The 23,765-nt window shown below is 48.5% G+C and overlaps 1 protein-coding gene across 1 annotated transcript; it reads right to left on the bottom strand.

The window, feature by feature from the left end:
* Window positions 1-11,341: 11,341 nt before the first annotated feature.
* SLC25A5 (solute carrier family 25 member 5) lies at window positions 11,342-16,552 on the bottom strand. The gene is made up of 4 exons (XM_044427188.1): window positions 16,289-16,552; window positions 13,552-14,038; window positions 13,282-13,422; window positions 11,342-11,735 (listed from the first exon to the last, which is right to left on the bottom strand). Exons 1-4 carry the CDS (start codon window positions 16,397-16,399, stop codon window positions 11,578-11,580), a joined length of 897 nt encoding a protein of 298 aa, XP_044283123.1. The 5' UTR covers window positions 16,400-16,552; the 3' UTR covers window positions 11,342-11,577.
* Between the last annotated feature and the right edge of the window lie 7,213 nt (window positions 16,553-23,765).

Below are 23,765 nucleotides of genomic sequence, written 5' to 3'. Positions count from 1 at the left end.
CATTTATGTGTTTTGTCTTTCTCACCCTTCAGTGCCCCCTTATGACTCTTGGACTCTAATTTTCTTTGGGAATGAGGTTTGAGGGCCAGAGGCCTGACTTGACAGCATGCAGGGTACTTTTCAGCCCCCCACATGATGCAGTTTTGGAGCTGACCCCACAGTTTCCTTCTCTTCTTCCAGGCGCCCCACAAAGACTGGAAATTAATTCACAGACCACTTCTGCCTTTGGGAGTTCGGAGAGTTTTATTTTTTGCTCCCAGGCAGTCTTTTGATCCAGGTACCAAAAACACTTCAGGGCCAAACTACATGTGACTTAGATACTGCTTCCCTCTGGTGTGTGTGTGAAAGGGGGTTAATGCAAATTACATTAATTGCAGGAGAGATCAGCAATAGGATCAGAACAGGCATAATAGAATGTAACCCTTATTTTACAGGCTGTAGACCTGAACAAAACCCTTCCAAAGCTCACACTGGGTTTTGGGGGTGTATGCCTGCAGGGGTGAAGCTGCCTTTGTCTAGTTTGGCCCTGAAATCTACTTAAGAAGTGGAAATACCATGGGCACTGTCTTTTCCAAATAGTTAAATCTCTTAGGTACAAACTGCACATTAACATGGTAGAGCAGAAGTAGATACAACTGTTCCTTTTTGTAACGTAAAAGCTATCTTGGGGGAATCCAAAGGAGCTTGGAGCATTGTTGAGACAATTTTTCCTTCTGTGTCATTTCTCTAAACGATAACTTCTTGCCCCACTGGGGAAGTTTGCACGTTACCCAGCTGAGGGAAATGGCGGTGGTAAGTTGGCAGAGGGCTGAGGAGCTATTTGGGGTTGTCAAAGAGTTCTTGCGTGTACAAACATCCTGTTTTTTAAATCAGCATAAAAACAAATCATTCTCCATCACAGCAGAAAAGATGCGCAAAGAGGGCAAGAGAGGGGGGAATCTTCTTTAAGAGGATGGAACAACACTCTTAGTCGAGAAGATCATGTTACTGGGACATGCAGTTTGATGCACTGGGCTAGAAAGCAAAACTACCCGGTTAACCCAAGCCAGAGAAATCCAGTTGTTTTGACTGTAACAGATCTAGTTTCATCGTTCTTGCTAAGAGATGCTGACAGTGAAAATAATAGATGGAGAGTTGTGGCATTCATACAAGTATACATTTAATTTTTCATTCACCCAAAAAGCACAATTGCAGTTGCAATGTCTGGCCAGCTGAGGGCTTCATGGGACAACTGGAAAAATCCAAGGGGAACAATCCAGTTAGTTGGCAACATTGTTAGAAATGCGCCCATGAGGGCTAGAGCCCCAAACTGATTTATCAGTGCCTGGATCTAGTGCACAGAGGCCTGGCTGCTTTTTCCTTTTTCAGTCTATAATCTAAGACATGATTTGCAAGGGAAAGCAATTTGGAGGGAAGAGTTAAAAACACTGAGGCTACAGTTCTTTGTCCCAGAGTTTTGTATACCGTGGTGTTATTCATGTCCGGTTGCGAATTTCACATAGAATGTGAAATGCTAGAGCAGATGGAGCTTTTGTTTTTAAAAGGTATGCTATTGCATGGGGCCTTCTGCTATCTTAAATTGGAGCCCAGATTTTCCAGGAGGAGTTAGTACCATTGAGTTCAACGTTCTGGGGAAGTCTGCCCTTAAAAAGGGTATGTTTGATGGGTGAGCTATCTTTTGATACTTACAACTCTGCCTGCGTTAATGCTTTGCATATGTTTCTCCATCTCACCTATTTTATCCTCACGACCCTGGAAGGGATAATAGAGAAGGGTCTAGGGAGGGAGAGAGAAATTGACTGTGAATGTCTGTCCCAAAATCAAATTGTCTCATGTATAGGTCAGATGGACAGTCCAGCTAGTATCGGATTCTTTGGTGCTCCTGAACCTAATCAAACATTGCTTGGAGTAGTCCTTCAGAGAGAGAAACCACTGGGCATCCCATAGGAGAACAAGCTATAACACAAAAATATTACAAAAACCCCCCATGCTGCCGGTTATCTATTGCCTTCTGTTCACAAAACTTTAAAAATATATATTGAAAGAATGCTAGTTTTGTGCACATGTTGCAGAGTTTCCCTGTTTTAAGGACATGTGCCTGTACATATTAATAGTCACCGCATTCGTGCAATATGTACAACCTGCAGCATTTCACCTGTTTCCCTCCCTCGTTGGTGCAGCAGGGCCAGGGCCGGGCTTGCTGACAGAGGCACCAGCAAATGCGGAGCTTTCGCTACCCAAGTCCAGACCACTCCCTGGCTGCTCATATCTCCTTAAAAGGCAATCCAGCCGTGGAGAGGAAGGCTGCTCTGGCCGATGCATGACCTTCAGTCAGGTGATGATGAAAGAGAGCGAGGGAAGGGGAAAAGCCTGTGCTGCTCTCTCCGTGAAGGTCGCTGGGACAAGGTGGAAGCAAAGGCTGTGCCAGAAGCCACGCTCTCTGGCGGCCGAGTGCCTTGGTGCGGTTCGCATGAGCAGCAGGGAGGTGGGGTTGTTTGTCCGTGTCTCTGGCCAGTCCTGGTCTCAGCTCATGCAGTTGCTACAGCCTGTCCTGGACTTTACGACTTTGCGGCTGTGGGGGGAAGTGGAGGCTCCGTGCTGAAAGACTCCCTCCACGCACACCCAAAGATCACACAGTATGGAGAGGGCTGAATGCCTTTCTGAAATGCTTGTGTCAGGCCTGCGTGTCTGAGTGTGGCATTTGAATCAGGGACCAGTCTTTGCTTCTCAGCCTCACAGGGATGCTATGAGGATATAACGGCTGGAGGTCTATGGACTCTTCTTGGAGGAAGGGTAATGTTATCATATAGAGAGGCATTGACTGTCCTTTGTTTGAAGGACTGTTCAGTCCAAGTCCAGTTTTGTTGTTGTTGTTAGTTGCAAAGTTGCGTCGGACCCATCGCGACCCCATGGACAACATTCCTCCAGGCCTTCCTGTCCTCCACAATCCCCCGGAGTCCACTGAAGCTCATGCCGACTGCTTCAGTGACTCCATCTAGCCACCTCATCCTCTGCCATTTCCTTCTTCTTTTGCCATCTATTGTTCCCAGCATTAGGCTCTTCTCCAGGAAGTCCTTCCTTCTCATTAGGTGGCCAAAGTATTTGAGTTTCCTCTTCAGTATCTGGCCTTCTAAAGAGCAGTCAGGGTTGATCTCCTCTAGGACTGACTGGTTTGATTGCCTTGCGATCCAAGGGACTCGCAGGAGTCTCCGCTAGCACCACAATTCGAAGGCCTGAATTCTTTGGCGCTCAGCCTTCCTTGTGGTCCAACTTTCACAGCCATACATTGCAACTGGGAAAACCATACTCCTCACTATACGCACTTTTGTTGGCAGGGTGATGTCCGGTTTAATGGATCCTAAAAAGCAAGAGCAGGAGTCCCACCATAAAAGTCCCAACTGTCCAGGGTACTTGGTCACTTTTTCCTTTATGGTGAAAGGTATGTTTACAATTATTATTCCTGGCCCACCAAGTAGCCAAAGCCCTTTAGGCAGTTCACAGACTTAAAAGCCTAAGATATAACATGATAAAGCATAATAGAAAACCTCTCAAGTTTCAAAGGGCAGATAAATACCTATATGTTGCTTTGTCCTCTTTTCTGGTTCTGTCTTGGTGATACATCAACAGTTGCCCTACGTGATGACAGGCATGAGAAAAGTGGACAGTATTTCTGTACCAAAATAATACAATAATATCCTGGCACTTGGGAGCAAGCAAGAGCACCAAAGCTGCTGTTGCTTGTAATGGTGGTGAATACCTGAACATCAGATTTGCTAGAAAATGAATGACTATATTTCAAAAGGAATCAAAGTTTCAAGTGACAAACCAGATAAAATTATGAACCTTTTGATGGATACTAGCAAATCAGTCCTCTAAACTCAGTCAGGGGGAAAAAACATTATAAAATGTTAACAATAACAACAACAGTAAAGAATTGGCCAGATAAAAATGAAGCAAAAACAACCAAGATTGCCCCAAGAGCAATTTCATTTGAAACATAGTTATTCACTATTATTATTTTTATTATTATTATTTTTATAGAGCAACAGGTGCACTGAGTCTCCCGTGCCTCAGTAGCAGTGTGTGTAGACGGTCCCAGGAGAACAACTACCAGTTATGTAGAACTCACATCTCTGCCTGGGCAGGAGATACTGTAGCTTCCTATGACTCATGGAAGAGAGTATGGCCATAACTATGACCCAACTCAGAACAGCAACAAACCTCAGACAGATTCTTCCCCCAGAGAGCTTAAATGCAGTATGGTTAAATAAAGGAATCCATGCAGAATCTCCGCATTCTAAAACACTGTGAACCAACCGGTCTCTCCTCCATCCTTCAGGTCTCCACCATCTCAGCCAGCCAGCATGGCCAATGGCAGGAAAGCGTGGAGTTGCAGTCCAGAGCATCTGGGGCCACTGCGCTGGGGTAAGCCTGGCTGACAGTGTTTCAGGTTGTTAGGATTCTGAATGCAGTTCTTTGCTTAAAATATTGTATTTCCATAAGTGCCGTACCCAAATGAATAGAGGTGAAGAGCCTGAACTGAAATAAGAGACAGTCTGCAAGGTGTCTGGAGATCCTCTGTCCTGTCTATAAAACTTCAGAGAGCAGGGACCAGGTGTGGCCGGACAGGTATGTTTTGAAGGACACAGTGCTCCCGATTGACGGAGCTGAACCTGCTGGGCGACTTGTTGCACAAGACTTCAGCGCTGCAGGAACGAACTTCTGTGTCTGTCTGGGTTTGGTCTAATCCAAACAGCACAGTTGATAGTCAAAAAAGGCATGGCTCCAAACGTGTGCCTGCCAGCCCCGCTTCCTTTTCATTTCTTACTGCAACCCTGACTAAGCCTCCTTGTGCTCGATCAGGGCCTGCCCGTTCCTGAGAACAAAATGGGAAGGAGTGAGATGCAGCTGGTGCTCCTAGACACACATTTAAAAGAATGGGTCTTTTGGCCCTAAGACACTACCAAGATGTCTTGCTTTTCTGCAGTGTAAGTCAAAATGGGTTGGAATGTGCATTCAGGTGTTTGCTTGAAGGGATGCGGCATCACCTGTCGTGGCGCATGCAGGCATCTGTTTAGCAACCTGTCTTTCCATGCTGACATCCATAATCACTGTGCCTTCCCCAGCCATGCCAGGGTTTGCTGCAAAGTGACAATTCTTCAAGCACGTGCTTCCCGCTTGCCTGCCAAGAGCTTTGGCCAGAGAGCTGTCTGTGCAAGTGCTTTTCAGCTGCCAGCTTGCCCTCGCCAGAGAGAACAGAGCATTGCATTCTTCACATCCTGTGAAATTCTTTCTCCTCTGGACTGTCGCTGAAGCAGTCTGTCAAGGTTTCGCATTCAGAACAGCAGCGCAAGCTTTCTTTAGGTACCACTGGGACCAAAGGATTAGTATCAGTCAATGCGTTTTGCAGGAGGAGGGGGAGGAGGCGGCGGCGGCGTGTGCTACAGATTACAGTGAATCAGTGCAGGCACGCTGGGAGAACTGAAACATTTCCTTTCCTGCTGTGGTCTTGAGGAAAACAGTATCTTAAGCTAGGATTTGATTTGTGGATGGAAATGGAAGTCCTCTGTTGGCCCCAATGGAAGATTTTCTCCCGAAGCAAATAGTTAGATTGCAGCTGTGAAAACCAAGGGACTGCCCTTGGAGATAATATATAAACTGTGATTAGTGTGGAATGCTGCAGTTAAAACACTTGCAGAATTACTTTACACCAGTTCTGAACTGGTTTTGTTGGCGGTCTGTTCATTTTCAGGCCCAACATAAGGCGCCCAATTTGGCGTTCAAAGGCTAGGCTAAATAGTTTGAGACCAGGATTTTCTGCATCTGATTGAGCAGAATATGAGCATCTGAGCTTCTGTGCTCTCACCAGCCAGTAAGAACTATAATATTGGCAGGTACCAGAGAAATGCCTTTTCAATCAGGGCCCCAAATCTACAGAAAATGCTGCCCTGAGAAAGCACAAATGGTTTGCATTGTTGCTGTTTTTAAGGACTCTAATCCTGCCCAATATTTCAGTAACCGTGTGTATTACATGCATGCAGAATCAAATAATGTTTTATAATCATATTCTTATTTAATCATTACTATTTTCCTCTTGCAAAGAACCCAAGGCAGCTCACAAGTTTTTCCTCCTCTCTATTTCTTCCTTACAACAACCCTGTAAGGTAGGTTCAGCTGAGAGTTCATGACTGGCCCAAAGTCACCCCGTGAGCTCCATGGCTCCATGGCTAGAACCCAGGTCTCCTGGGTCCCAGTCCGGTGCTCAAACCACACCACACTGCCCACACCAGCTCTCCTGGCCCCATAGACACATGTGCTGGCTGCACCCCAGGGCCACATGGGGCTGATGCCAGTGGCCAACTGGAGAGAGCCCGTGGATGCACAGCTGTATTGCGCAGGGGCCCAAAGCCTGAGGAGACTGCACAGCTTCTGCAGACATTCCACATAACCTGCAGAGACTTAAAGGCCAAGCAAGAAGCTGCATTATCTGTGGGCATATCTGTGACCTCCTGGATGAGTTTGTAACCGTCTGTTTGACTTGGAATAGATGCTCATTTGCTCTGCATCTTCATGAATGATCTGTCCCTATCTGTTCTTCTCTTGCCAAATGCTTACATATGTTCTGATTTTGTTCCGTTGCGTTAAATGAGAGGATAGGTCAGAATATCCCATTGTTTCTCTGGTTCTGTTGTTAGTTTGGTCTGCCCTCCAGCATCACCCTTTGTGTCTCCATCTTCAGTTTCTTAACACCTTGAGGAACTCCTGCACAAGACCAGCTGAAAGGAACAGCACAGTTCCCATTCGTGTCAATGGCACTCCTGTAGCATACCTTTCCTGTGGATTATATCGTACATATCTAACAGAGATCTTTAAAGAAAGCAAGCAAATAATTTCCCCAAGTAATGGGATTTCTAAAGAATAAGTAAGATTTAAAAACAAAAAAGCTTGCACGCAGATCATAAATTGTCCAAAATTAGCATTCTGACAAAAACTTGCACAATGTTCATCAACAGATGAGCCAGGGAAGGGTGTGGAATGAAAGCAGGGGGTCCCCCTGTGCTGCTGGAGGGGCGGGACTCACCCACGCAGTTCCTGGGAAGTAAAATAGGCAGCCCACGGGAATGCTTTCGCTACCAGAAGTTGTGTGCTGCAGTGATGCCCCATAGTCCAGCACTTTTTTAAAATAAATGCAGTGACTTCTCTTGCACGAACAGATTTGGAGAGATTGGACCTGTGAGCGGGGAAAGGCCTACTTTGGCCTGCAGCTAATTTTGACTTCACTGAATCACAGAGGGGACCATTAAATCACTAGTGTTCCATAGCCTAATAGGAACACCTTAACTGGCACTTTAAAAAATTGTGTCTGGTCGTTCTTTGGCACTGTGTGTGGAATAGAGTATCTGCCGACCGAGAAGCCATCCGCACGTGCTCAAGCAGGCATTGTTGTCAGCTTGCCTCTCAACCAGAAAATCCCAAAGGAGGCGCCATTACCTGGCATCCATGGGTAGTTGCTGGTGTGGTGATGGGGGCTGGTGGTGTAAGAACTAATTCAGTGGTTGATCGGTGTAGTCTAGGCAACCTTTTCAGGCAACGGAATTCTTAAAAAGCAAGCTGGTTACTGATTAAACGCCGCAGCCCGAGCGATGACTGGTGGCCAGGGATGGTTGCAACATCGAGTTGGCACATGGCTGCCAAAGTTGCCCTCGTTAAAATGCCACCACTACCGTGACATCATGGCAAAGCCTTCAGCGGTCTGCCTCCAATTAAAGCAAAACTAACAACCACCTTTAGATATCTCGCTCAGTTCAGAAGGAGCTAAGCCTGTGCAACGTTATCTGGATCAGAGCTGAAAGGTTTTAATGGAGCCTTCCTGAACCGGGTGTATATCAGGTGCTTTGGAATCCAACTCCCATCAGCCCCGGCCATCAGGGCTGGTGGCCAGGAGTGCCAGGAAATGCGAGCCAAGACATCTGGCGAGTACCAGGCCAGGAGAGGCTTCTTTAAAAGAAGAAGGTTGCATCTTCATTCTGAGGGCTGAATTTAATTTCTGGGGAGCTTTTGAGGGCCGCCTGGGATGGGGGCACACCAGAAAAGGCAGGACCAAAAACAGAAGCATATTTTAGCTTAAAGATATTCCTACCAGTAAACAAGCTTTGGGAGAGGCTTTACAAAACTTTGAGTCTGTTGTAAGGAAACAGCGGGATATAAATTTAATAGATAGATAGATAGATTCATAGATAGATAGATAGATAGATAGATAGATAGATAGATAGATAGATACCTTTTATAATGGTTGGGGACTATTACGCATCAGTGGGGGGATGACGAAAGGGTGTGGGACCAAAGGAAAGGGCGTAGGATTGGGGAAAGGAGGGGAGGCCATCTGAGAAATACCAGATGGCTAGATTTGATCTGTGGGATTAAGGTTCTGGATGCTGCTTAGGGGACCTCACTGAGTTCTTTCCCTTTTCATAAAAGAGACGACATAAGTTTCCAAGTCCCAGAAGGAAGATGGCAACTGGGAATTCCAATCGAAATGGCTTTCTTTCCTGCATGTTGTAGCAGCTCTTGACTGTGGAGGAATTCTGAGCCACTTTGAGAGCAGAAACGTGGGTGTCTCGAAGTCGCGTGTGCATCGGGGAAGGCTGTGGCATGCCGAGTTTCACAACAGCAGAGGGAGGGACCACGAAACAGTGGAGCCCTGGTCCTGGTGTTCATTCCAGGTCAATGCACTTGCCCAGCTCCCTGTTCCAGCTCCCTGCTCCTTTTCAGAATAGCGGCCTCTATTTGTCACTGAGCCCTGCACAGCTAGAAAGATTTTGTGACAGCCCTCGAAAGCAGACAGGAAAAGAGGCACTGCCTTCCCTGCAGTAAAGAGCAGGCAAAATTGCAGGATCTGTTTTGGAATTTGGTCAATTCTCAGAATTTCCCAACCAGAGCCAGGCAGAAAAGGCATAATCTTGAGCCTAGGAGTTTATTTTGAATAGCTGAACTAAAGAGGATTTGCAGCCGTACAATGAAAATTCATTCCTGCTTACTGCAAACTTCCTTAATTTCACTGACATTTTCAGTGTGATAGTGGAGAGGTGATTTTTGGTGCTGTCGTTCAACAGTCAAGAATCAAAAAAGTTTACCCATTTCGTGTAACTCTCCTTAGAGGTCTGCCTAGTTTACCCCTGCTGGAGAATGCGGTAAGACCCCCCCCACACACACACACACTTTGTTAGAGGGGAGGCAGCAGCCCCTTAAGAATTGTCATCCAAGTCTCCAACCTCTTCTGCAACCTAAACTTGCTTCTGCAAACCTTTGGGTGTTCCAGAAAACATTTTCTCAAAGACACACTCTCATGACAGTTTTTCAGCACCGTGGTCTCTAGGCTAACGGATTTTTTCTCTCCTCTCTCTCATCTGGAAGCCAAGGATCACTTCTTGTCGCCATTCAAAGGTGAAGGACAAATCATCAGCTCCCAGGAGCCTTCCAGAGATCCCCACAGTAAAGGGTAGGGTCAAGACCACCAGTCTGCAAGGATCCGGGACACAGGCAAGATGCCCACCCACGTGGGTCCAAGATACTGAAGACTATCGATACGGTTCCTTAACTGAGGTTTAGTTCTAATCCCCACTTAGCCATGAAGATCACTGGGAGACTCTGGGCCAGTCACTCACTGCCAGCCCAACCTACCTCACAGGGTTGTTTTTTGGGGGGGAAATGGCACTACATGAACATCCCTGGATTCCTCACAAGAGCAAAAAGGGCAGGATAGAAATGCAATGTTAGAGCAGAGGCAATGCTGTCCCTAGAGGTGTTGAGCTGCTCTCCCTCTCCTCCTATCACATGCATTCATATAGGACAAGGGGGTTGAATCTCTGACCTACACACCGGATTTGGCTCCCCGGGCTCCCCAGACAGCCGCTCCCCCTTCAAGTGTCCCACCCCGTTCCCCCAAACCACAAATCGCTTGGGGGCTTCCCAGATTCTGTGCCCTTCCCCAGCATGCTAAATGTTGTTCCTAAGGGTTAGTTACCTTAGAGCATTATGCCAAAATATCGTAGAATCATAGAATATTAGAGTTGGAAGGGGCCATCAGGTCCAGCCCCCTGCTGTTGCAGGACCCCACATTCCACCATCCCACTCAGGTGACCGTCCAGTTTCTCTTTGATTCTCTCCAGTGTGGGAGAGCCCACCGCCTCTCCAGGCAGCTGGTCCCACTGTCGTGCCGCTCTGACAGTGAGTAAGCTCTTCCTGATATCTAGGCTGAATCCAGGTTGTCACAGCTTGACTGGGGTATTCTGATTATATGCTGTCGTTTTGGCCCTGCCCTTTTTCCCTCTGGTCCTTCTCATCAGGCGTTTCTCCACAACTGGATTCAGCCCTTCGACTGAAAAAAGTAAAATTGCCAATGCAAGCAGGAACTGCAACAAAATGCAGCAGCATGGAATGCGGCTGCTTGTCCTGCAAACCAAGCCCCCTCGCAGGATACTCCACCTCACTGCCCCTCAGCGTCCGGGGACCACGCAGCACGCTCAGGCCTCTTTGGATCGGCCACCCAGGGAAAAAAGCCTCTTCCCTTTTATATATATTTCTGCAAATCTTGCAATTAGGTTCTTACAAAGTTAGGTAAAAACATAGACTAGGACTACGTGTTCGGATGAGCACAGTGGGCAGAGACCAAGGGTCTGTCTAGTTCCCAGGTCTGGTTTCCCATAATGCCCCCCCAGAGGCCTCTGGGATACCTCCAGACATGACGGAAGTGCAGGGGTACCCTCCTTTCCGTGGTCCCCACAACTGGGCCAGAAGGACCCACTGCCTCCCTCCATGCGCCATGGCTAGAATCCATAAATGGCGGGCTCCGCCAGGAATGTGCCTAATCCCCTCTGAAAAAAGCCAAGTTGCGAAGATGGCCCATGTGCCCCGCTTGGCCAAGGAACCACCCCACACCTTGCGTGTGCGACCTGGAGTCAGTGAATGGACTACCAGAACTTTACTGGGTCAGCCAAACTGGACACAATTGCTGACCAAGCATTTTCAAGAAAACGCTATCAAAAGAACTGAAGAGACAAACCTTTTTGCTGAGGCCAGAGAAGGCCAATGGCTGGGGATAGTTGGATGTGGAGTCTGGAAGGTGCCAGTCTGCAGGGAAGCTAACTATGAATTTCCCCAGGCAAAATTCACCTTGTATTAGCACCAGTGGTAGAAATGCCTTTTCAGTTAGCAATATGATCAATATGATTCAAAGCAGAGAAGAGTGGATAAGCAACCCAGAAAAGAAATGAAACACATTTGATCATGTTGACATTCGACCAGAAGGGGAGTTATTCCAGATTAGGGAGAAGCAGACGACTTTTTTTCCCAGGATTTTTATTTTATTTTTCTCTCAAACTTAATTTTAACAGGCGTGACTGAATAAAAATGAAGTTTGAGTCCCATTGTCAGGGGAATGACTCGATAAACAGGTCAGGCAAGCAGAATCGTGGCCCCCCTGCCAACCAGTAGCAACTTCAGTGGGAACGGATAAATAATTCTGACGCAGTCCATGAACATTACATAGTTAAGTGCCATCCAAGAATGGGAAGGAGTTTATGTGAACTTCTTAATTTCGTCGTACAACACTAGGACAAAGGCGCCGCCCATGCCTCGGAGGACGTTGGACCACGCACCCTTGAAGAACGCTTTGCCCCCCTCGTCGCGGGCGATCTTCCGCCAGCAGTCGATCGTGCCAGAGTACATGATGTCAGCTGGAAGCAAAACAGAAAGAAAAGGAGCGCATGGACCAAATCACTCTGCTGTCAGTCCTGCTGGTGTGTTTTGCTCCTAGATCATCGCTGATATAATGCTACCGGGGAGAGTACTGTATAGTGGGCAGCCCAGGGGTGTAAACTCTCAGCCAAATCCAGTTCAGGACTATAGTTCTTTTTATTTGTATACTATATTTAAAGGTTTAAGTGGAAAATGTGCTGGCATTTTATTTTATTTCATTTTTTTAATTTTTGCATTTTGGGCCTGAAGTTTAATTCAGCTGAAAGAACTTCAGCATCATTGGTACAACAGGACAGATCCTTCCACGAGGAGCTAACAAGTTAAAATTCCTTTAGTGGCCTGCATCAAGGAAGGAAAAGTAGTGGAACCATTGGAAAGAAAAGCAGAATTTGTTATGTAGTAGGTTACAAAGGATTTGTTGTGTAGTAGGTTACAAAGGGACAAAGTAAGTTGGAGGTTGTGCCAAAAAGAAAGTGGCCAAGTTTGAATGCTTCTGCAAGCTACTCCTTGCCGTGTTTACTTAAGAGTACAAGTGATACCATCCAGCACACCAAATTCTGTGAAGTTAATGGGAAGCATTTTTGTAGAGAAATAGAAGCTGTTTGCACAACGCATTTTAGCCCAGCTTCATGAATGAACTAGATAAATTTGTGCAGAGGTTGGACTAAATGACCTCTGGGTACATTTGAGCCTAGAAATCTACCACATATAACTTATTACTGTTTCCATGCAGTTTTGCACTTCTACTTACAAGTAATCCCCTTGGATTTCTTATATCTACATAGTCTTACAATCATAACCTTTGGTGTTAATTAGAATAGGGTTGCTAACAGTCAGTAATTAGTCCAGTTTATGCATCCAGGTAAACTCCACAAAGGACAATTTATACATGCTGGCCTCTAGTTCATATTCCCTTTAAAAGCCCGTGCATCCTTGAAAAGAGCTTTCCCTCCACAGCTCACCTGGGGATGTTGCAGAGCACATGCCAGGAGTGAGGAACCCTTGGTCTTCTGGAAGCTGTTGGGCTACAAGTCCCATCACCACTGGCTGAGGCTGACAGGAGCTGCGAGTCCAACTAAGAGAGCCACAGATTCCTCACACCCAATACAGGGCATTGCTCAGCTGCACTGTGCCAGCCAGAGCTGCAAGCTGGATACCATCTGCACTTAGATGGAGCAGGTAACAGGTCCAAGCTTGAGCTAGGCTCAGGATATTTTGCTGGTTCAAACTGGCTGTGCAGCGCTGGACAGCCAGCAGGTCCGCTTCAATGCACAATGCTTTGTGTACCCAAGATATTTTACACAGGCTCAGAGCTCATTGTGGAACAGCAGAGACATATGGAAGGATCTAGTACAACCTTTCCTAACAGGAGGCTTCCCAAAGTGCTGGACTACAGCTCCCAGAATTCCCAGCTACGCCTTGTTGCAGTCCAGCACTTTGGGAGGAGACCAGGCAAAGCTGAAAGATGCTGTTGTATCTCCACCAGCCAAGCTTTTGCTGTCCTTTGCAAGCGAAAATACATACCCCCTTTACGACCAGACTGCATCATCATCCGTCGCCGGACTGTATCGAAAGGATAAGAGGTCAAGCCAGCAACAGCTGTCACTGTCTGGGCGATCATCCAACTGATCAAGATGTGGGTGTTCTTTGGATCCGGAAGCATTCCTGTTATGCGAAGAAAACCAGGATGAAAGAAGAGTCAAAAAGCCTCCCTTGGGGGTGTTCACTGCCAGCATTGATGAGGAAGCTGAAAGAAGCAGGCACATCCCAGGGAGAAACCCACATAAGGCTTACCTTTTGCAGTATCGTAGATGCCAAAATAAGCTGCTCTGTAGATAATGATGCCTTGAACGGACACGTTGAAGCCTTGGTAGAGCCCACGGAGGCCGTCTGACTTGAAGATCTTGACCAGGCAATCGCCGAGCCCCTTGAACTCACGCTCGGCTCCAGCTTTGCCCACGTCAGCTGCCAAGCGTGTTCGGGCGAAGTCGAGCGGGTAGACGAAGCAGAGTGAAGTCGCTCCAGCAGCCCCGCCTGAAGCCAAGTTGCCGGCAAAGTAACGCCAGAACTGGGTTCTTTTGTCGACGCCACCCAGGAAGAGCTGCTTGTATTTGTCTTTGAAAGCGAAGTTGAGGGCCTGCGTGGGGAAGTACCGGATCACATTGGCTAAGTTGCCACGCCAGAAAGACAGGAAGCCTTGCTCTTTAGGGATCCGGACGACACAGTCAATGATGCCTTTATACTGCTTCTCCGCTGTGATCTGCATGCTCGCGTGTTGCACCTGTCAGAGACGGGAAGAGGAAGAATTCCGCTGGGTTGCATGTTCAGTGAGGCATTTTTCATCTCCTGGTGAAAAATAAACTAGGTGGCTCACGGCTATTCTTAATTTTTGTTTTAAAAGACTTGTATTTTTGCTAGGATTTTATCCCTTTTTTGTATTTTACTTGTATCATTTTCCTGAATGATTGTAAACTGCCTAGAGAGCTTTGGTTGTTAGGAGCTGCAGAAATAATAAATACTATGCATACTCCTATGCAAAACATTCACTTGAACCTCTAGCTTACCAAATATAATGAATCGTTAGGAAAACCAAGTGGCACCACAATATATATATGAGTTATAAATATGAAATCATGGTAAAGTCTGTAAACTATGATTGGCTTATAATTGGCTAACTAAGCACTGCACTTTTTCTCCACTTGAAATAAAGGCTTCCATTTCACTTTCATTCTTTGGGCTCTGCTGAACAGGAAGGAGACCTTGAATGCTCCCTTTCTTCTTCCTGGGCATGTCTGACACTGTTTTCATAGCTCCTTTTAAATACAGTTGCCTTCGACACACCAAAGCAAGAGTAGTAACTGTAAACTGGGAAAGCGGACTTCATATTGTTGTAAGCCGCACAGAGAGCTAGGTTTGGGCTATTGTGGTGGCATATAAATTGACGTAATAAGGGCAGGACCCCACACAGCAGAATAGAAATGTAGCTTTTAAAGAGCATCTCTGCTCTGGGAAGTGATCAATCTTGTGACTGCCTCCCAAGCCAGGTCCTTTTTTATTTGACCTTTGCAAGATAGCAAGACAATGGCCGTAAGCCATCTAGCGATAACACCTTCATGGCAAGGTGACCTTCCTCACAAGGAACTAGTTCAGGGCTCTGCTACCATGATGGCCTCAAGGTGTCCAAAGCTCCCAACTCAGCTGTCAGTTCCACAGGCCACCAGGCCCGTGCCTCAAGGCGGGGTGGGTGGGTGGGGGGGTCAGAGTGCATCGCCTTCCTGCACCTACCCTCCCCCTTTGGGATCGGTCGCCATCCCGCTGCTCCCACAGGGGCCTGGGCCGGGCCCTTGTGCTTCCAGCTGCTGCCCTGTCCAGCCACTGCCAAGCGCTTCTGGGAGAGCAAGTGGCCTTGCTGGCCCCGCTTCGCTACCCACGAGCAGCACTGAGATGGATGGCATGTTGGTACTTCTGCCGGGGGTCTGTCTGCTGGCGGGCCCATCAGCAACAAGGCCATCACCGTTCTTGATCGGCTGCCATTCATTGTCAAATGCCGTTCGTTTCCCTTTTGGGAGCGGTTGCGCTCATCCACTGGAAAGCCCCCAGCCATCCTCGCACAGATGCGCAGGCAGAGGCAGTGCAGGTGCATTTCGGGGCGGGGGGCCACGCTTGTCCTGCTCCACAGGCCAGACCAGACCCCCACCCCCGCGAGCGCGGCGGGGAGACGATGCCTCCAGGCGCTCTTGCCAAGTGGCGAGCTGCCAGGACACCGGCAGCAGGAGGCAGCCGGGCCTCGCTCTGCGGGAAAGGCCGCGATCACTCGCATCGCCCGCCTCGCCTTCCCCCGCAACGTAATCCAGAGCCAGGCGGGGATTTGCATAAGTGGAACCAGTTCTCTCCAGCACCAGCAGCTCCGGCACCACCGCCCGCCTCTGACCGGTGTCCTCTGGATGCGGGGAGGTCGAGGCCAAACCTACGCCGGAGCATCAGCTGGGCTTGGATCCCCGGGAAAGGCACGCCCCGATCGCGAGCCGAGCCTGAACCTGGAGGCCCGCGCCTGGATGCGGGGGAAGCCTCGATCCCGCCGCGCCATCGCGCAGAGCCGAAGCCTCGCTCAAGGAGACGCTCTCCTTGAGCAGGAGGCAGCCTGGCTGAGGATGGAAAGCTGCGGGCATCCCGTTCGACCCCCGCAAACAGCAAGCAAGGAAAAAGGGTGGCCGGGCCTGCCTCTCCTTGGGGCGACCTTGGAGGGCGCGGGGGCGGGTGGCGACTGTGCACACCCGGGACAGGTTCGTGGCGCGCCGGGATGCGCCACGAGCTCGGTGCGGACAAAGGCGGCGCGCCTCGACGCACGCAGCGCACCCGAAACGCAGGCTCTGCGCCCAGGACAAAGGCGGCCCGGTGGCCCTTCCCCGAAATTCCCCGCCTCGCTCCCGCCTTATCTCCGAAGCGGCGCGCAGCATCTGCTGCTTTCTCCCCGCAGCGCCGGCCTCTCCAGCGCTCCGCTTCCCGCCGGCCTCCATCGAAAGGCTTCTACCTGGAGCAGCAGTTTGACTCTCTCGATGGGCGCCACCGCCGTCTTGGAGATCGCGGCAGCCACGCCGCCTGCCAAGAAATCTTTCAGGAAAGAAACCGCCGCGTCTGTCATGATGCCGGGGATGGGGAGCGGCCAAGCGCACGCCGGAAAGGGGGCCGAAGGCGGAGGAAGAGGCGAGCGGAAAGCCCCCGAAAAGCAGCCGGCTTCGATCGGATGCGAAGGGGGCGCGCAAAAGGAGCGGGGAGAGTGCCTGTTCGCTGAGACAGCGCGAATGAAATGGCCGGCTTTTATAGAGCCTCGCAGGCTTTAACGTGAGAACGGAGGGAGGGACGGCGGGGAAACGCGAGCATCGACGTACGGCCGCTTCCCATTGCCCTGATAGGCTCCGAGCCGGAGGGAGGGACCGGAGAGAGAACTGCAGTGGGGAAAGTACGGCGGGGGAGATGAGTGGGCACGGGAGGGCCTCCGTCGGCAGCTGGACATTGGTGCCGGGGGTGCACTTGAATGGTTGAACTGCGCGGCCCACGATCGCGCAAGGCAGCTGCGATGCGCGGTCGCCGGGGGTTGGGGCGCATCGGGCGAAGGAGAGGCTGTAACCTTGCAGGAGGGGGCAGGGCTTCGCCCGGGGGAGGATGGGGGTGTGCGTTTCCACCTGCGTGACGTTCAATGACACAGGCAGAGTGTTCCTAAGGCAACCTCTGGAGGGAACATTGCATGTCCTTAAGTGTATCCTCTGACTGACACGGCGGTCTCTTCCCCACTATCAGTATTTGGGAGGTCATTGGTTCCTCCCACCCGTGCTGCTGATAAAGTGTCCCAACTCTATTCCCTTGGGCTCCTCCCCACTTTTATTTATTTTTGGTGCTTAAGGCACGAGGTCTCCGGAATCACAACCTGGGTTTACTCAGCCACCCTTGACAAATTTTGAGGACAAATTCCTTAGTGCCACCTCTGGACAGAGGCAAGAGGCGGCTGGGGCCTTCTTTGTGGTAGCCCTTTTCCATTTATGGAATGACCTCCTCAGTTAATCCTGCCAGGCGCCAAGTTGGTCATCTTTTTGGCACCGGCTTAAGGATGCCCTCTGCTCAGGCATTGAAAGCTCTTTAATGGCATGGTGCGGCATTTGCATCAGCTGCTTTTAGCAGGTCTGGAAAGCTGACAGGAAGGAAGCTGGTGCATTTGAAACGTGGTGCTGTAGGAATGCTTTGCACATACCCCGGGGGGACAGAAAGATGAACCACCGGGTCCTGGATCAGATCAAGCCAGAACTTTTGCTGGGAACATATATGAAGAAACTGAGGCTGCCGTACTTTGGCCATGTCATGAGAAGACAGGACTCCCCAGAGAAGACAATTGTGCCAAGGAAAGTTGTAAGCAGAAGAAGAGTAGGAAGACCAACTCAGAGATGGACGGACTCCATAATAGAAGGCACAGCTTCAGGTTTACAAGAGCTGAGCAGAGCTGTCAAGAACAGGAAATTTTGGACACTTACTCATAGAATGGCCGTAAGTTGGGGATGGCACATAGCAACAACAGATGTACTAAAATTGTTCCCGCTCTTAAACTGTTTCCTAAATTTGGTATATTGGGAAAATATGCTATTTTAGGCCCCCTCTTGAGTACAGTGTTCAGTCCTTTTAAGAAGGATGCAGATATGCTGGAGGGAGTTTAGTGGAGAGCAATGAGGATGATCAGGCATTGGGAAACGAAGCCCTGTGAGGAGAGCGGGAAGGAACTGAGCATGTTCAGCCTGGAGAAGACTGAGGGGAGACAGAATAGCACTTTTCAAATATTTGGAGGGCCAGGGTCGCTTCTCATTCATGACATAGTGAAGGGCACAGAATAACAAGTTCAAGTTACAGGAAGACAGATTCCAGCTGGACATTAGGATACACTTCGTGTTAGAACCCCGACGGCAAGGGAACCAGTTAGCGAGGGGGGACGTAGGCGCTCTCCTGTGAGGGATGCACCCTTGGAGCCCTGCAGCAAGCGGGGGTTCGACTGAATGGCCTCACAGGCCCCTTCCACCTCTGCTCTGATTCTGTCTGTGCACCGTGCTTCATGAATGTGAATTGTCCGTAAATATTAAGTTACTGGGCAATACAGAGCTACATCAATAATAAAATGACGCCCATTGTACCAGCTAGCCTGGAGACACCGGAGGTCTCCTGGGATGCTTCTTTGAAATTAGGTTGGGGTAGGATAGAGTCACTCAGTCGCACGGGAGGTGTTCTGCAGGAGTGTTCACCAGGTTCATCCACAGGCCTCAGGTGGCAGGTGAGAGGCAAATGGGAACATTGGGGCAGATAGTCCGGCTTGGCCCACATCGAGCAGCCTGTTTGATTGCAGCAGGAGGGGGGAACACACGCCCAGTGCCCTGCATGCAGCCCTCCTGTCTTGTTTTCAAAAAAAGGTGATTTTTCTTGAAAACAAGACACACAGCAAGCTTGAAAGTAGAACACCTCTTCCAGCAGCAAATTTCAGTAGTGGTGGAGGGGGGTGCCCCCCCCGACTCCATTCCTGACATTAATCTGCTACCCATAACATAAAGTTCTTTGGATTTATAATAAAAAACACATACAAAATAGAATGTAAACTCAGGAAATCAACAGTAACATAAAATGCAAGAAGTAAAAGTCATCACAACCTCAACCTTTAAACACACACCTTCTTGTTTATTTAACGAGCCCTGCGCTAGGAACCCATCCTGTTCAACTGTAGGTCAGGTCACATCAGTCCATCTCACCCTCTGCTGCCCTTTGCAATGCCTCTCAGATCTGCCTGCAGGGAGCTAATCTTGCCTCACAGCAGACCAGCTCTGTTGTTTTTCCTCCAGGACACTTCAAGAAAGCCAGCCTCTTGGGCTGCAAACCTGTGCAGCCCTATCTGAGAGCAAGACCCATAAACTCCCTGGGAATGACCTCTAAGCGGGCACGGATAGGATCTTGCTGCACCCAGCCCAGTTTTACAGTCAAGGTTGCATTGAATCAGTGCTACGCCAGGATTTTGGATCCTCTCGGAATGAACTCCATTTCTCTCCATCATGTTCCCTTTCTGGAAAAGGCAGCTAATCCAAGAGACTCTCTTGTACTTCATCTGATTTTAGTTACTCTGTGTAAACTGGATATAATAGCCCCATTAGAGTGGAGGGACCTCTGCTGGGTTTGGGCCCCTGAGAAATGCCCAGCCTGGCAGTGCTTTGGGTTCTGGGCTGGAAGCCCTGGGCTCCACTCAGCGAGAATGAACAGGAGGACTCTCAATGCAGCAGATCCTCGAGCTTTTAAAGCAAGAGAAGAAACTAACATCCAACAAGGGACGTTCTGTAAGACCATTTAGTCTTGAGCCTGCACCACTGCAGCTGGCCGTGAATGGAAGACTCCATTCTACTGACTAGGTTCAGGCAAAAACACCACACACGGAGGGGCTGGCTGCTGAACCCTGGGTTGCTGTAGAAAAATTGGTAGTTATGTTGCCTGAACCCAGATGAGATAGCAAGTCATGGTGAACAACCCACAGTTCCTAGTCCCACAACAAACCACGAGTTCTCAAGTTCATGATTAACAAGCCATAGCTTGTAAGTGCAGCTGGGGACAAACAAAACAATAATCCATGTTTTAACAACAATCCATACTCCACCCATATGCCACTCATTGAGTGTAGGTTTAGCATATTGTCTGAACCCAGTCACTGAGACTTACAAGAGGGTCTATCCTTCTGTCCTACTATTAAAAACCAAACAAGCAATGCTCCTCTACTGCTTAAGAGCATTCATATGGACGAGAGGATTTCCGTTGTCACGGCTTGTCTCACCCTTGTACAGGGACATCTGGGACTCCAGATGTTGGATTGCAAGTCCCTTCATCCCTTACCATTGGCCATGCTGGCCAGGGCTAATGGGAATCCAGAATACCTGGAGGGCTGCGTGTTGCATGACAATATCCTCATTTCTACAGGCATGAGTGGGAGAGAGAACTGTGGCCTTGTAAGTTGTGCTTCCTTAAAAATAAATTTTAATATCAAACACACTTTGACGAATGAATGAAAACCCATCATTGCCCAGCAATTGTTGGAAGCACCATGATGGCTCTGAACTGGCAACACGACCTTATGCACATTTACAGAGGAACAACTCCTACAATTCCCAGCATGCCTCAGGGGCAGAGTTGGAGGGGAAATGCGGTGGGCTGTAGAGCTTTTCCCCCTGTCCAAACATGCATAGGATTGTGCCTTAAAACAACCATAGACTGTGCAGAGATACACAGCTTCCCCCACACTGACTCACTCCTGTATGCACACCACTAACATTCCAGAGGGAACTTGTTTATCATTCACTTTGTCTTGCTATTTAAAGTGCACCATCATTCAGTTTACGTGGCTTTCTAGGCCCCAAAAGGAGATGATGGACACATTAGTGGATTTCTTTTTTTCTGCAGTTTGTGCACCAGAAAATTCTGCTGCATCGTGTAATACAAGCTTCTTTGGCCTGTAATGCTCCAGAATGTACAAATGGGGGGGGGGGCAGGGGTTGTTACATAACTGAAGATCAACCCACTCTCATAAACCTTCCGCTTGCAGAAAGCTAGCATGTCAGGGAGAGTCTTAACTTCTTAGTTTTCTGTGCATAGGGAGTTCTGATGCAGGAAAGCATTTGACTGTGTAACACACGGACCCACCTATATTCTTAATAGTGCCATGGTGTGCATGCTTACTGCCCAGCAAATCCCTAGACATTCAGCAGGACAAATTTTCGGGTGATTAGATATAGGATTTCAATGTAATAGTTCCACTCAGACATCCTGTTCAGCACAATGAGACTCCCAGGCACAAGGTTACAGATCAAGACAACTTTTCCCACTTTGATATCCTCCAGATCTTTTGGACTCCACCTCCCATCTGCCACAGCAAGCACGACCAATAGTCAGGAATGACGGGACATACAGTCCATATCACCTGGAGAGTGCCAACTGGGGAAGGTTGATGTATGTGGCAGAGTCTGTAGACTTGCAATTCTCTGGCTTACGCAAATCTAAACAAAGGCAAGAATCCGTCCAGGAATTCTCCAGCCTGTGCATGCTCTTCCGACGAGTATCACCCCACCCCTTCCGCAGGAAAAGCTCTCCAGATGTGAATGTCGTTCCCCACAAATTGAAAACTCATCTTTTACAAAACAGTCGTTTATGTTTATGCACTACTGAAGAAGTCATCTTCAGTTTGCGTGTAATTTGGAGTAACCATTTTTAGCTGCTTGTTTACGTTTAAATAATGGTTCCGTTTTTCAGTGCACACAAGTTAATTCCCTGATTTGGTGTTATTACCCCTGCCTCCCCCAAATGACATTGATAGATGACTTTTTCTTTCTCTGGAAGAACAAATGGGGGCAGTGACAAGAGAGTCTCTGCTGCCGAGGGAAAGCCTTCCATGGTAGCCCAATGCATTTTGGCATTATTGTGTAGTTTCCTTTTCCAGGGGCCCCTTGTCTTCTCTTAGATGTACAGTACACCTTCTCACTCTCTCATTGGTTCTCCTTCCATGCCCATGCCTTCCCCTCTCGTTTTGGCACTTTTCTTTTTCTTCCAACTTTACTTTCTATCACTTTCACGACAACAGAAAGGCCATGAGTCTGTGGCGGACCTTGCAGTCTGATGTCCTGAATGTAGTCAGAGCATTTTCCATAGCCAGCTGTGTCTGCTAAAGGTTCAAGAAACTTATTTTTGCTGCCTCGTTGGGACCTGGGCTCCACCTTCAGCAGAATGTGGGTGGCTGAATGGAGTATAGCATTTCAGACTGCACAGTCAGGACCAATCCTGGCTCCAAAAGCTCCCCGTAGGCAGAAACATAATGCAGCAGGAAGTGGGGCTGCAGCAGAAACTTTCCCCGCCAGATGTTGTGGGGCTGCAACTAGATAGGACTGAGGGGTGCTGCAGTCCAAGAACATCTGGGAATGACATGTTCTCTATCTCTGAATCTGCTGGGCTCTTATTATGCATGTTTCTAACTTGCAAGACGTATGTTCCATAGGAGAGCAGTAGTTTAAAAAAAAAAGTGAAAAAGGGATATTCCCACCTTCCGCTTGGAGTGAGGCAATCCACTCTATCAACTCATTCCGCTGCATGTACAAAGACTGGGATTGTAGGTTTGCTTCACCATAGCAAGCCACAACTGGTAGCTGGTGAGGTTCCTGGATGTTGTGGGCCACCCAATTATGCATTCTAGATTTAATTTTGGGCAAGAAACTACATGCCGTTAAGTTGAAGATCTTCATTTCAGCTCTCCGGATGAAGACAGCTGGCAGTAAGCTACAATATCCATTCTGAATTTTCCACTATTGCTTTGCAGAACATGTTTCCTGAGGCTTAAAAGTTTCTTCTTCCAAGGAACTTTAATTCTTGCAGTTCCTGAGGCTGTAAACTCTGGTCCACGCCTGGAGTTGGCTTGTAGCTTAGCGGGGAGTCAATATAACCATTTTGATACAGGCAGACACGCTTGCAGAATTCGAATGTGCTGAACATGATTCCAAAATAAGGTACAATCTGTTTGAAAAGAAACAAACACAGAACACATCTGAAATTATTCCCATATTCACTCGTTCTTGAAGCTTCGAGCCCATTGGTGAGAACATTACAGATAGGGAAAAGCAGGGTTGCAAACTTTAATTGCTAGAATAATTAAGTAAAGCTTTGATGGATTAACTGGTAGCAGCTACTTTTACAATGCAAGCATGTCCAGAGCAAGCATGCAGGATAATTACCCCTGGGTTCAAAAGACTTTAATCCCACAAGTGTATTAATAGAATTGCAGCCTAACAGTGCATTCCCAGGCATGTCTACCTGGAAGGTGAACATTTTGATCATTGTATTGCCTTCAGTATTGAATGGCAGGACATGGTACATACCCGGAGTAAGTTGGCAGCGAGTCCATTCCAAAGGGCAAGCCATCCCTTCATCTTCACGGTCTGTTTAAAACAGTCGGCCATGCCCACAAAATGGATGTCAACCCCTCCACAGCTAGGGAGGCAAGCACTCTGAGCCTGCTCGAGAGAAAACACAGGGATGTCGTGAAGCTGCAGAATCAACAGCATTTTCAAGGAAAGGATCTGTCTTCTGCCGCCTTCTAAGGTGCTCATAGTACAGTCTGATGCTAGTTTAATCAGAAGAAGCGGGTCATGCTGGGTTCAACAGGGCAAACTCAGAGATAAGTGTTCAGGGCATTGCAGCACGACTGCGTGATCCCAAAATATCTGCTCAGACGTAAACGCCATTGAATGCAGAAAGCAAGGAGTGCATCTTTAGCACTGCTGCTGCTGCACTTCACAGCGGGGTGGGGAACATGCAGCCCTGCAGAGAGAGGTGGACTGTAATGCTCATCAGCCCGATCAAGCAGAGCCCATCATGAGAGCTGATTGGAGCTGGGCTCCAGCAACAGACTCCCCACCCCTGCCTTACAGCTCTCGGACCAAAGGCAACCGAAGAGTCAAGCT

The sequence above is a fragment of the Varanus komodoensis genome, unplaced genomic scaffold (genome assembly GCF_004798865.1).
Source record: "Varanus komodoensis strain SLA01 unplaced genomic scaffold, ASM479886v1 scaffold18_3, whole genome shotgun sequence".
Lineage (NCBI taxonomy): Eukaryota > Metazoa > Chordata > Lepidosauria > Squamata > Varanidae > Varanus > Varanus komodoensis.
This window is presented reverse-complemented; position numbering and strand designations above follow the sequence as displayed.